This window comes from Protopterus annectens, chromosome 5.part0 (genome assembly GCF_019279795.1).
Source record: "Protopterus annectens isolate FY-2018-M chromosome 5.part0, PAN1.0, whole genome shotgun sequence".
NCBI classification, from domain to species: domain Eukaryota; kingdom Metazoa; phylum Chordata; order Ceratodontiformes; family Protopteridae; genus Protopterus; species Protopterus annectens.
In genome coordinates this window covers 1377493350-1377507894 of record NC_056735.1, presented here as the reverse complement: position 1 = coordinate 1377507894, position 14545 = coordinate 1377493350, and the positions used below count along the sequence as shown (strand labels likewise).

Genomic DNA, 14545 nt, shown 5'->3' with positions numbered 1-14545 from the left:
TCTCCCCTGTTCTGTGGGTTGGGGAAGAATGTAGGAAGGTGGATAGCCTGATTTAAAGAGACTCTGGATACCACCTTAGGCATAAATGTAGGATTTGTTCTCATGGACACTCTATCTTGATGGAAGATCAGGAAGGGTTGCACTGCCATTAATGCCTGTAGTTCAGAGACCCTTCTTGCTGAAGTTATTGCCAGCAGGAAAGCAGTCTTCCAGGATAAGTATTGTAATTCTGCTGTTGCTGCTGGTTCGAAAGGAGGAAGAGTCAGTTTTTCTAGCACAAAGTTCAAGTCCCATGCTGGCAATGGAGGTTTCCTGGGAGGTTTTACATTCTTAATTGCTCTCAGAAACTGTCTGTCCAGAGGATCTGAGAAGACAGGAGGATCCAAGCTGTATTCTGCTGAAATAGCTGATGCATGTATCTTGATGGAAGAATAGGACAGGCCTGTATGGAAGAGCTCCGCCAAGTACTCCAGGATGTTGGCTATGTTCACCAGTGTCACATCTTGCCCCTTTGCAGTACTCCAGATGAGATATCTTTTCCATTTTGCTGCATAATTCTTTCTTGTTGAAGGTCTACGAGCCTCCAGGATTATGTCTTTAACCCTTTGGGATAAATTTGGGTTAATTGCTGTTATGTAATGTTCCAGGCAGTTAGCTGCAGAGTTTTAGGTTTGGATGCAGGATGTTGAAGTTGTTCTGTGTTAGCAGTAATGGGATCAGGGCAGTGTCCATATTTGTTCCCGGACATGCTCCTCAGCAGTGGATACCAATGTTGTCTTGGCCAGTCTGGGGCTATCAGAATGATCCTCGGACGTTCCTCTTTGATCTTCAGAAGCACCTTGTGCATCAAAGGAAGTGGTGGGAATGCATATGCTGTCAGGCTTTTCCAACTGAAAGATAGGGAGTCCACCTTCCAAGCAAGTGGGTGGTAAGTCCTTGTGCAGAATTTCTTCAACTGGTGATTGAATGGGGATGCAAACAAGTCTATTTGTGGTAATCCCCATTCTCTTGTGATGGTTTTGAAGATGTCCGGATGCAGCATCCATTCGTGGGCATCTGTTGTAGTTCTGCTTAATATGTCTGCTAGAATGTTTTCCTTCCCTGGTACATAAATTGCCTGTAACTGAATGTTGTAGCTCAGAGCCACATCCCATAGGTCCAGTGCCAGCCGGCATAGAGGGTATGAGTGTGTGCCTCCCTGTTTGCTGATGTACCACATAACTGTGGTGTTGTCTGTCCTTAACTGGCCTTCTTGGAGAAAAGGTCTGAATGCCTGGATTGCCAATTTTACTGCCATCATTTCTTTTAGATTTATGTGCAGATGCAGCTGGTCTTGAGTCCATAGGCCTTGAATGCACTTGCCCAGCATGTGTGCCCCCCAACCGAGGTCTGAGGCATCTGTCGTGATGGTTTGTCTTGGTTGACTTTTGCAGAAGGGCAATCCTGTGTTTGATTGGCAGGCCTGAGCCCACCATAGGAACTCTTGCTTCAGGCATGGGATCATTGGAATTTTGGTTTCTAGGCTGTGCTTGTGCTGGGACCACAAATTCTTTAGGTACCACTGTAGCTTTCTCATATGCAGCCTGGCATGAGGGACCAGTATTATGCAGGATGCCATGAAGCCTAGAGCTTGTAGCACTTTTCTTGCAGTTAGATGGTTCTGCTTTGTTAATGCTAAGAAGTAGAGAGGAAGTTGCTCTTTCTTTTCTGCAGTTAGAAATGCCATTTGTTTTGATGTGTCCAGTTCTGCCCCCAGAAAGGTTATTCTTTGGGATGGAATCAGCCTTGACTTTTTGTATTGACTGTATATCCCAGGGCTTGCAGCAGGTAGATGACTCTTTGTAAGTCTTCTGTTAGTTTGTTTTTGTTGTCCGCTTGTATCAGGCAGTCGTCCAGGTATGGATAGATTTGAATCCCCTGAAGTCTGCAATGAGCGATTACTGATGCCAGGCATTTCGTGAACACTCTGGGCACAGTAGATAAGCCAAAGGGCAATGCTGAGAATTGATAATGCTCTGATCCTGCAAGAAATCTGAGGTATCTTCTGCAAATTGGTCTTATGGGGACGTGCAGGTATGCCTCCTTGAGATCTAGAGTTACCAGCCAAGACTCCTTGCCCAGCATGGGAAGAAGCTGCTGTAGGGTCAGCATTTTGAATTTTGGAACAATGAGGAATGTGTTTAAAGCGGACAGGTCTAGAATAGGCCTCCCAATTGTTTTCTTTTCTTGGTACCAGGAAGAGTCTGGAGTAAAATCCCTTTCCTTGCTCCATAGATGGTACCTTTTCCACAGCTCTCATTCTTAATAATTGAGATATTTGTTTTAGAGCTTCTGTCCTTTGAGTAGGTGGTAGGTTTGGCATTCCTCTCTTTCCTGGTAGAGTATGGAAATGGAACCTGTAACGTTGGTCTATAGTTTGCAAAATCCATTTTTCTCTTGTAATGCAGTGCCAGTTTCTTGAAAATAAGGTTAGCTTTCCGCCTAAGGGTGCTTCTAGTTGTTCCCTGGTAGGCGGTGCCACCGCCAAGTCACTGTGATTGAGTTGTTGTAGTGGTGGTGGCTGTATCCGTGCCTCGTTGGTTGTTACCCTGCCACTGGCGACCCCTGTAGGCACCCCTGGATTGGTTTCTGCCTCTAGAGCGCCTATTCCTGCCTCTTTGTGCCTTAGAGGAGTTCGGAAAGGACCAATTCTTGGAGGGCCAGTTCCTGCTAAACCTTGGAGGTGGAACTTGTAAGAAATCTTTCACTGTTTGCACAGATTTTGCTTTCTCTTCCATCTTTTTTAGTACCTGCTATGCAGGGGAACCAAATAAATTGACCTTGTCCATAGGTGCATCCAAAAGCTTAGATTTGACATGGTCTGGTAATGCCTGTTCTTTCAACCATGCATGCCTCCTGATAACTGTGCCAGTCATGGCTGATCTAAAGGAAGCCTCCAGTGCATCATAGCCACATTTTAAAGAATGGTTACTAACCTGATGTATGTTATGTACCATTTCTTGAACATACTTTTTATCTAAAGATTCTTCAGAGGACAGCTTTTTAGTCAACTGGTCAAGCATAAACTCTTGATATTGAATCATATGAAATTGGCAGTTCAAAGCTCTAGCTGACAAAGTAGCAGAGGTGTAAACTTTTTACCCCATCTCTAAGGACCTGGATTCCCTTTCAGAGGGAGGGGTTTTTAGAAGTAGCTGCTACAGCTTTAGGACCCTGGGAGATAGTCTCTGGATCTGCAAAAGGAGCCTTATATAAGTGGTGATGAGTGTCCGGGACCCTGTAGTACCTATCGGGCTTAGCAGGAGCCGGAGGTAAAGAATCAGGAGCAGTGCAAGCATCATTAAATGCATCATCAACAACAGAAAGAACTGGAGGTATAGCTAAAGGCCTATGCTGTGGCAAATGTAGAAAGGTCCTAAGCCTTTTCTAGAGTCTGAGAAATCTTGGCCCTGCCACTGAAATTGTTCCCTCATAGCATGCAAGGTTTCCCCAAAGGAAAATTCCTCAGGAGGAGAGGCTGAAGGGATGGACTCCTCAGCATCAGAGTCTTCGTAAGGAGAATAAGAAGCCTCAGGAGGGTCTGTATGTTCTGAGTCATCAGAGGAATCATCTGTGGATACTGGCTCAGGGGCTCTGCTCTAGGCCTCTTTTCTGGACGAGGGAGAGGCCCTGTCTGGATGAGGCTGGGCTCCACGAATTAAAGAGATGAGATCCTCAGCCAAAGAAAGCATATGGGAGCTGGTGCTGGGCCTGTGAGAGGGGGCTTGGCAGGCACAGGTTTTGATGCTTTGGCTGCTTTAGCCCTGGCAAAGGCCTTAATAGACATAGCTGGAGGAGGCCTAGCAGCTCCACGTGCAGGGGTTGAAATATCCAGGGAATGGTGTCTGATAAATCCTGTGAAACCGCAACAGAAGGTTGGATTTCAGAAGCCGCTTCTACCAGGTTAGAAGAGGCCTCGGTAGAAGGCATGTTATCGGCTGAAGAAAGAACCGCTTGCTCGGTTTCGCCAAAACCGAGACACTCGTGGTTTGCTTAACCGCGTTTCGGCGAAACCGCGGACCGCGAGTGTCGGTCCTTTTCTTTGCGTTTTTGTTATTTGCGTAGTGGGAGGATCCGACGGCATAATGTAGGCAAAATCGAGCCGAAAATCTGTTCAGCAAAGTCCGACCGGCGCCTAAGCGTCCGTCGGTTAAAGAAGCACAGGCTAGACAAGCTGCTACGCCGTGGTCTGGGCCTAAATGTATGCAATAGAGTGGAAATCTTTATGAGGTATTTGTTTCCCACAAGATAAACAGTTATTAACTTTCTCTGACATCGGCTGAGGCAAGAGAGAGTCCCCAACGGGGTACTTAGCTTTATAGAAGTCTTCGAAGTAGTATTCGGTAGTAGTAATCTCTGGATCTGACCGACCGGCACTTGCGAACAGCTTCTGCTTGGCGCCACGCGCAAGAAAGACTGGGGAAAATGGCGTCGGCTGATGCCTTTATACCCGAATAACTGCCGCAATGACGTCGGGTGAAGTGCGACACCAGCCGAAGCCAGACCCAGACTTTGGAATCCGGCCGACCGAAGGGCTGCCTGACGACAGGACAACCCATTTGTAAAGACTGCAGATGCATCCTTGAAGGACATCATTGTGATGGATAGATTAGGTATTAAAACAATAAGGATGCTTCATGCTCACCAGATCTATAAAAATCAATGCATACCAAGATTATATATTCCCCGTTCTGAAGGAGGGATGGGCCTCCTTGAAATGCAATTGTGGGATTTCACACACATTTGCTGACCTCACGAGATCCAAACATAGTGAAACTTTTGAAACATGAGGAGAATAAATCTAAGATGACTTTTCTACTTAACCTAGCAGAAGCATATTGGTGTCAAGCAGGAATGGAAATCAAACCAGAAGTAGATAAAAATCAGGAAGCAACTGAATGTGCCAAAAAACAGACTATAAAGTGAAAGACCAGATGAAAAGGCAAGAAATGTGGAAAAATCATAAATATAGTTGCAAGTACTGAAAACTACTGGAAGAACCTCATGTTGATCAGAAACAAATGCAGAAATTGTTAAGGAGAGGTGAATTCAAACCAAGGTTAATATTGGCGGCCCAAGACAGTGGGCTACATACACGTTGGTTTACAAAGTCCACTGAAAATATGGGAGAAACAGACAAATGTAGGTTTTGTAAAACAGAATTGGAAACAGTTGCACACCTCATTGCTGGATGCAACCTACTAATGGCAGAAGGACTGTATACTGAAAGGCTTAGCAATGTGACAAAACTGTTGCACTGGGGATTGTGCAAACATTACTGTTTTGAAGAGTGGCTGAGAAACACTGGAAACATGAGCCACAAAGCATCACAGAAAATGGTCTATATCACATGGGATCATCCATTACCAACAAAAAAGATGCTAGAGAAACAGATATAGTGGTTCATCAAAACAAGTAGCACTGATCTTGCCACACCCAATGACTAGTGTCCTGCTTACAGGGAGACACAGTCATAAAATTTCAGGCTCTGCAAGCAGAAACTAGAGCAATGTGGAAAAAAGATACCCAGATAGTTCCAATAGTAGTAGGAGCAATGGGTCTTATAAAAAAAGAGAGTCTACAATCACATTTAGATATGCTGTCAATACATGCAACTCTGTACGAATTACAGGAGGAGTCATTACTGGGCACATTGAGGGTGCTGCGAAGAGCACTTTTGGCTGACAGAGTGAAAATACTGATTTCATGAACTTTAATCATACTATGACTTAGGAATGGGGTCCAGTCTCGTCATAGTATTAGAAGCCCAAAAGATTTGGAGAAACTAAAAAGGGGAAAGGTGCTCAGTTCTGAAAAAGAGGCCAGACATTATGGTGCTCCCTGTCACTGGCAAAGTCTAAGTTACAGCTGCAATAGTGACCCACTAAGGGTTCAGTTTTTCCAAAAGCCTACTGGAAGAGAGACATACAGAGCACATGCTATACAACAGATGGTTATCAAAGGAAATTAAACTGAGAACACTCAGCATGCAAAGCTCTTACTACATGATCTTTAAAAAATGGGAGTACTGAAAGGAAATTACTGTTGCATCATACAAGCTGGCAGAGTGGTGGAAAAAATTCATGGAAACTGTGGCATTTCTGCAAATTGGCAAATGAGGACAATAAAGCACAGAAATATTGCTTAACAGAATTAATAATGGGGGTCCTGGAAGCACCATCGAGGGATGTCAGGAAAAAGTGGCAATGAAATGATCAGAAGCTTGGATGGGGTAGCTCCAACACTTGGGCAAATACTTTATAAGAGAATCTTCTCTTATATCTGCATCTACCGGAAGCATTTTATCCATCTTAAATTTATCCTTTGTTAACCAGGTTGGTCCCACTAGGCTAGAGGCCCCTTTTCAAGGGAGATGACAGGTAGCATTTAAATTACTAGGAAAATTTGGCAAGGGTATTGGGGAACTTTTTTTTTTTTTTTTAATACAAGTACCACATGATCCTTTACACCCACCAGAGCTGAGCTACCAACTCAAGCAGACGGGACCTCTGTTTAACATCGCATCCAAAAGGTGACACACCCAAAAGTGCAGCACCCCCCACCCATATGCTGCACTTATGCATCAGCAATTGATCTAATTGGTGTGGGAACAGAACCCAAAGACTCCTGCACCAAAGTGTGAAACAGGCTACACCACTGATGCAGGTTTTAAACCATTACAAAGAGTAAATTTACAAACAAAAGAAAAAAAAAAGAGAGAGACACATGCATTTACAATATACCTTTACACACTGCATTGTGATGGGATTAATTATTCGAATAATCCCTCTTGACCCAGCAATAGCCAGAAGCGGGTGACTCGTATTGCTGTCATATGTCCATGCACAGGTATAAAAGTTTTCATCAGCCTGAGCAAAGCTGTTAAGGATCAATACAAGTAAAGCAAAAGCAGACACATCAACAGCCAGAGCTTTCCTCTCAGTAGAAAGAAGCAATTAAATTTCAGTGGTTGACTGGTAACTCAAAGCTCTTAAGGTATTGGATGTAATCCTGGTCAGAAAAGTCTATTTTTGTTTAATTAAAAGCATGTAATATAGCACAGCAGTTTAACAAAATGAATGGTTTCTAATGCACTACTTTTGGTGGATGATGCCCTGAAATGAACCATCACTAAAAACACAACTATGTCTGGTATTTATGAAATGCTTTTATCAAAGAGAGCATCTATTCATGCATTCTCCAAAATGCAGAAAATAAAACGAGAATACTCACATCAACTGAACTCTGCAGTGGGTAAAATGATTGCTATTGCCTAATGTTATTCTCAAATGCTTATAAAATCTTGAATCCCATACAAGAGGTGCAGTTCCAAGTTTGGACAGCACAGTGGTGCAGCGGTAGCATTGTCGCCTCAAAGCAAGATGGCTGGAGTGCCTTCTGTGTGGAGACTGCATGTCCTCCCTGCGTTTGTGTGGGTTTCCTCCCACGTTACAAAGACATGCATCTGGAGCGTTTCTCCCCAGGTCGCCCCTAAAAATTGGCTTTGTTCCAAGTCGGACTTTCCCGGTTAACAAATGTTAAAAAGAAAAAAAAAAAAAAAAAGGAGGAGGGGCATACTACTTTTGACCCAAACGCACTTTGTGCAAGGAGTTTACACACCACACTCAAAACAAAATTCCTGATCCCCATCCTCTCAAGATGATCAAAATGTGCAGTAGCTTTATAACAAAAAATAAGACTTTTTACTTAAACGGGCACATTGATTTACAGTTCTCAAAATTAAATTCAAATTTCATGTCATGAAATCTGGAAATAACATACGTGACTTCAGTGTAATTTCTGGTTATTACTGTGACTTCATTACAATCGTCCAGTGCATCTACAAACTGAAAAAATAGATTCAAGGTGTATTACCACTTAATAAATCGAAGTAAAATAATAGCATGCAGCGAGTATGAGCAGAAATACAGGATGTGACAAACCAGTGCTCTAAAGTAGAGAATTCTATAGAAATCCCAGTTTTCCAAAACAGACTCCAAATTTAGGAGTCTACTCATGGAAAATGGAACATCAGCATTAAGGAGCAGATGAACCTTATCCATTTGTGTGTTTTTGTTGGAAGTGGGTGGGTTGGTCTTTGGACATTTAAATACAATGGGGATAGAATGCAAAACCAAGGCATCCTTGTAGAGGGACCTCTCAAGCATTAACAAAGTGAATGCTCATAACTCTTGGATTCTTCAATAAGTCTTCTACAGATTATGGAAAACAGCAGAGTCCCTAGCAATACTCCAAATTATCAACAAAATGGGGCAGTAGTAGCCCAGAGCATAAAGGTTTAGGCTAACAAATGATGAAGCATGACACCTCCAAAAAATAATCTATTCTTACAGTGATGAACCAGACTAATGTTTGGTGGAGGCATACAATGATGATGGGTGTTTGCTGCACACATCACTATGCATGGAGCAGTTAGAGAACCAGCCACTGAAAGCAGCCGTACTTGGTAGCACTCCCAATCACTGCATCAGTTAAAGGCTTCTGGCCCTCTACTGCCATAAAACATCCAGCATGCCCTATTTATTTTTGTGCTGAGGTTTAGGTCCCTGGAGCGTGTAGCTCTAAGGGACTTGGATTTTTTGAGGTGGAGCATGTCCATTAATTCTGGGTTTGACATGGCTTTGTACGTCAGGCATAGATCGCCTCTGAGTAGGCGGTAAGCAACTGAGTAGAGCTGGAGTTTCTTTAGTCGAGCTGCATAGGACATCTGTTTGTAGCCCATGATCCTCTTGGTGAGGTACTTTTGGGGTCTCTCCAGTTGCTGCAGGTGTCGGGTAAGGTACATCCCAAAAGGGGCATTGTATTCAATTATGGGCCTGATGAGTGACGAGTAGAGGGGCACAATGACCTCTCGATCTAGATGCGAACCCTTTCATAAGGTGGGCTATATAGAAGGTCTTTCTAACCACTTTGGCAATGTGATCATCAAAGGAGAGATTACTATTTACGTTGGTCCCCAAATCTCTAATTACTTCTTCCGTACTTAATGGATTACTACCTATGTGGTAATTTGTGGGCACCTTGTTTTTCCCAAAGGGGATGACTATGCACTTTTTAGCATTTAGCTTGAGGCCGTGGCTCTGGCACCAAGCATCCGTCTCTGTGAGACCCTTTTGGAGGATGCTTGTGTCAGCTGGAGATTCGATTATGGCCCCCAGTTTGCAGTCATCTGGGAACTTTGTCAGGCATAATTCCCCCCACGTTAGCCTGAACCTCAAAGTAGTATATACCGAACAAGAGAGGTCCCAGAACTGAGCCCTGTGGGACGCCACTTGTAACTGGTTTGGATTCGGACATGGCACCTGCGATTCTGACCATGTGGGTTCTATCTCTGAGCCAGTTTGCAACCCATCTTGTGATATAGGGGTTGATATTTAAGCTGGTAAGATTATTTATGATGCCCGAGTGGGGTATTGTGTTGAAGGCTTTTGCGAGGTCCAGGTAGGCTGTGTGGACTACCTTGCCCTCATCTATGGCTTTGGTAACTGTTTCAAAGAAATCAACTAGGTTTAAGAGGCAAGATCTGCCCTTAAAGCCGAATTGGGTAGGGTCCAGTGTCTGGAGACACCCAATGTCTTGGTTTATGAGTTCCATGATAATGCACTCCCATAGCTTTACAGACCAGACTAGTCAGGCTTATGGGGTGATAGTTTCCGGGGTCCGTTTTGGCACCACCTTCGTGGAGTGGGATCACTGTAGCTGTATGCCATTCTTTGGGTACACCCTGTAGTAAGGCTAAGTTTGAACAGTGACTTAATGTGAGGGTTCAGTTCTTCTTGGAGCTCGTGTAAGACGCAGCCTGGGACACCGTCCAGTCCCATAGATGCTGTGTTTTTTTATTTGCAGAGGGCAGCTTTCACCTGTGCATCTGTGATGTCAGGGAGGTTACATTCAGTTGGGACAGGCATTTGCTCTTTTGGGGTGGAAGGAGGGGGGAGAAGTTTGCGCTGAATCTGTCTGCCAGGATGTTGGCTATGTCAACAATTCAGAGCATATCTGGGAGTTTCCGCCCATGCTCCTGACATAACTAAAGAAGGCCTTGTGATTATCTTTAGTGTCTAGGGTAATTTTTTTTTCGAAACTGGCCTTTGATGATTTTATGAGGGATCGAAGTTTCTTGCTAATACTGATCAGAGATGCCTTCCCTTTTGGGGATTTTGCTCTGTCATGTAGTAGCTTCCTCCTTCTGTTGTATAGCTTATTTATGGCCGGGGTCCACCAGACCGGTCTCCTGTTTTTGGAGGAGTGAGTCTTGGTTTTAATTTGGGATAGCACGATCCATGCATTCCTGCAGGTGCTCACAGAATGCATTTGTAAAGGATTCTGCGGATTGGGCTGTAAGGATTCCACCTCAGTCTTCAGAAGTGCAAAGTTGGCTTTTGAGAAATTCTTTACAGTGATTTCCTTGGCTGGGGGTGGGGACAGGATATGGATGTCCAGGGAAATTTGTTTATGGTCTGATCTTACCAATGAGGGGTTTACCTCTGGTGTGGTACATAGAGTCCCCATGTTGGTGATGACCAGGTCCAATATGTTGTTCCCTCTTGTGGGAGTGCTGTCCAGTTGTTCCATTGCGTTAGAGTTTATAAATTCAAGGAACCGTTGGGCGAGGGTGTTTAGGCTTCAGTAGTTTTCCCAGTCAATGTTTGGGTAGTTGAAGTCACCCAATAACATAGTGTTTGGAGAGACCTTCATATTCTCCAGTGTTCTCAGGAATGCCAAGTGGGGTTCCTGTAATAGGGAGGGTGTTCTGTAGCAGGCTACAAACTGAAAGGCAGTTTTGCCCGCTGTAGGTTGCACATGGATGATTTCCGATGCTTCGTGCAGTGCCACTAACCTGGAGGTGTATGTATCTTTGATGAGTATAGATACTCCCCCTCCTTTTGTGCTTTGGTCAGAGTTTTGGGGCCGAAACACATGGTATGAGTTATAACCTGGTAGTGCTGGGGTGCTCTCAGGAGCCTTGAACCAGGTTTCTGTTACTGCACAGACATCGATTTTCTCCATACTGAGGAAAGCCTCGAGTGCGTGCATCTTGAGGTTTAGACTTCTGGCATTGAGTAGCATTACCTTTAGTTTTTTTATCCTTGGGTTGTCTGTGGAGGTGGGTTTGTCCTTTGAGCCTTGCCTTAAAAAGGCACTATGGGGGTGGCAAGAGCCTTGGCCAGTATACGAAAGCCTAAGGGTGATAGGTGCAAGCCGTCCCTAGCGAAGCAACGTGGCTTGTCGAGCATGTCATCCCAGGCTGACAGACACTGGATCCCCTTTGAATGACACCAGTACTTTAGCCAATTGTTGAAACTGATCATTTTGTCTTTATACTGTGGCATCATTCTTGGTGAGGGCAAGATGCTACTCAAGGTCAGGGTCATACCAGCCTGGGCTACATGGTTAGAGAGCTCCTCTATGTCTCTTTTCATGTAGTCCAGGGAGGTACGTCTCAGGTCATTCACACCAGCATGGACAATGATTGAGTCAAACTTGTACTTGCTTTGGAGTGACCTGAGTGCTTGCGTTATGTGGCGGATCCTGGCACCCGACAGGCAGCTTACAGTGACCTTCTCCATGTTCAGTCTGGTGACCAGGACGTCAGTGTGCCGGACAACAGAGTCCCCTATAACAAGTGTATTTGGTGTGTTGTTTGACCTTAAGGGCTGTGACTGAGGCACACTGATTTTGTGAGATGTGATTCGTGGGTATTGTTGAGGGGTGGCTGTTGCTTGGATATCTGCTTAGGAGGTCTTTGCTGTTTAGGCAGATTTTTATTTAGAGCCTCCGAGTATGTTTTTGTGTGTTTATGTGTTGGGTATGCAGATGCAATAGGTCTGTGTGAGACTGGATTTGTGGTGTGGGTGGTTACCTTTTCCTCCTGACTGAGCCAGTCTTGGGTTGAGAGAGCTCTGCCTCCAGTCTGGCTGTGTAACTGCATCTCTCACATGTATTAGAGTTTGTTGGAAGGAGGAGAGGGTTGTCTGTGTACATAAGGCAATTGTAACATTGCCTCAAAATTCCCAGATTCACCAGCTGGACTGGAGAGTAACATTGAAACTGACCCTTGGACATACCAGATTAGTATAGGGAACTGTTTTTTTTACTGATCAGATTAGGGAAGGGAACTGATTTTTCACTTGATCAGGAAGGACCAATCGGGAGTCTAATACTTATGAGAAGTCAAGGAGGGTGTAGTGCTTTAGTTAGTGTTTCCTTATAAGAGCTGAGCAAGTGCAGGGCTTTAGAAAGAGAAGATTACTTTTAGAGTTTGAACAGTTCCAAGGGAAAAAGTGAAGAGCAGACTTTGTGGAGCCTGGAATAGTTTAAACCTGTTTAGGTGGCGCTGCCAGACGCTGCTCAGTGCGCAAAACCGCGCAAAGAGAGAGTTTTCACACTGTGGCAGAAAGACTCCCAACAGAGGTCTGACATGACAAATCCCACTGAAAAATTGCTTTACCACCCTGTGCTGTGGCAATGTTCTAGAATCCACAAGACTAAGAGTGAGGGGGGAAAAAAAAACTGGTGTGGAACAACTAAAATATAGGTCAAAAATGATGCACAAATTGGAACAGGCACATACTTTAAACTGATGAAATGCACTTTATTTTGGGTCTGACATGTTCTGCAAACTCCTCCCACCATGACCTATAAAGCCCATTTGATCTTCAATGGGCAAAAGCACTGTCCAGAACATTTGGTCCCAAGGGCACAAGCTAGACAAGATTATCCAAGCCCCCCTCCTCCATTATGCACCACACAGTTCTGCAACTGCTATCTACGTCTCTGTATAAACACCAGTCTGCAAAAGCAGTGGTGGCAGATATGCTCAGCAGTCCTGTACTCACAGGTGCAACTAGTGCTCCCCTAGGTGCCACCCAAAAGATGGACCACAGCTGCCTCCTTCCACATTCCCATAAGGATGGGCAAGATGCCACACACCCATCCTTCAGAGGTGTGGGCACCCCTGCAGCTCTCAACAGGGAAGTCTTGTGTCCCTCACACCTTTGCTACTTGCACACAGAGATCACTGTAACTTGCAGAAAGTATACTCCAAGTTACCCTAATCTTAGGACTTGGGCATGCCTTTTAAAGTGCCCATATCAGCTGAGTAGAAAGGGCTCCTGACACTATCTGCCAACTGAAATTCTGCGACCTGACTGCCAAATCCTGACATACAGAGAAAGAAAAATACATGAAAAGAGCAGATATTGAACATCTCTCTTCTCGTATAAACTTTTTTGTAAGGGGGGCAGAACCCCCACCATCCCCACACCCAAAGAACTTTTACATAAACTAACTCTGAAGTAGCCATACCTCAGAAAAAGAGGGAATATTCCGAGAAATGGCGACTTGGTATATGTAACTTTAGAATTAGCAGTTAAAATCCTGACATTCTAAATGGCTACTAGCTAAACTTCTCTAAATCATTCATCTCTGCTAGAATTCGAACAAACAAAAACAATTTAAGACACCTGAAGGTCCATTCCCCAACCACCAACGCCCTTCCTCTGTAGGAAACAAAACAAGTCCCAACCTGCTTGATGAAGTATCGCACTACACCCTTCATCAGCTTCATCAGAGGCTTTGAGTGCACCTATGCAACCTGCACAGTCTAGAAAATCATCACCAACTTCCAACAGACTGAAGTAGAGAACACCTTGTTTTAGACTTCACCCTAGTAGGATGAGAATTATAATGTGAGCTTCAAACCCATCTAGTAACACTTCGGTAACGTACTGTGTCAGAAAAGAGCCTTCTGCAGAAAGTAAAATGCAGGTCTCCTCCCTGACGACCCTTTCATTACTTAGCTCCTACACTTGGGATTGACACACAATCCAATAGCACACGAAAAGATTGAACAAACAAGGCGAATTTTCAAGATGCACAGAATTTGTTAGAAGATCCATTCTGTGTAGGCAACTCCACATAGGATGCTTTCACATTCAGCAGACTAAACTGCTGCAAAAGCACAGTTGCTGCCATAAAGCTAAAAAAGCTGTGCTTCCACAAGTTTCCAACAAAACAGATGCTGCTGCTAAAGAACCCCCTCCCCACAATTCTCAACCACTCATAAGAAAGAGGGGAAAATTAAGATTTTGCACAGGGATTCAACTATCAATATATCATTCTTTCCAGTATCTTTAGAAACCCAATGGTGGGATGTCTCCTTTTCGGAAATGCTAGCTGCCAGCTGCTGACAGGAAGATGCTGAGAACTCTCTTGGTTGTAAAGGAGTTATTTTATCCCACACTGGTTTCTAGGTGAAGTCTTTTTCTGTTAACGGGGTTTGTAGAGTTAACGGACTCAAATAAGCAATAGCTTTTGTGTGACAGAGTATCTAACGGGTGTTGTGCCCTGTATGAGTGTGTTCAGAACAGAATGTAGGTAATAAAAGAGTGCTCTGTTAGAAGTCATCTGCCATGGCAAACATTTCTCCTGTACTGCACACCAACTATCTAAATTCACTGACTGCAGAAAAGGGGTGAGAATTTTC

At 44.2% G+C, this 14545-nt stretch overlaps 1 protein-coding gene across 1 annotated transcript in view; it reads right to left on the bottom strand.

Moving 5' to 3' along the window:
• Positions 1-14545, bottom strand: part of EED (embryonic ectoderm development) — a 967389-nt gene that overhangs the window by 746688 nt on the left and 206156 nt on the right. The window contains exon 5 of the mRNA XM_044072008.1: positions 6783-6908. Within this exon, the coding sequence (XP_043927943.1) occupies positions 6783-6908 (126 nt within the window). The remainder of the gene's footprint in view (positions 1-6782; positions 6909-14545) is intronic.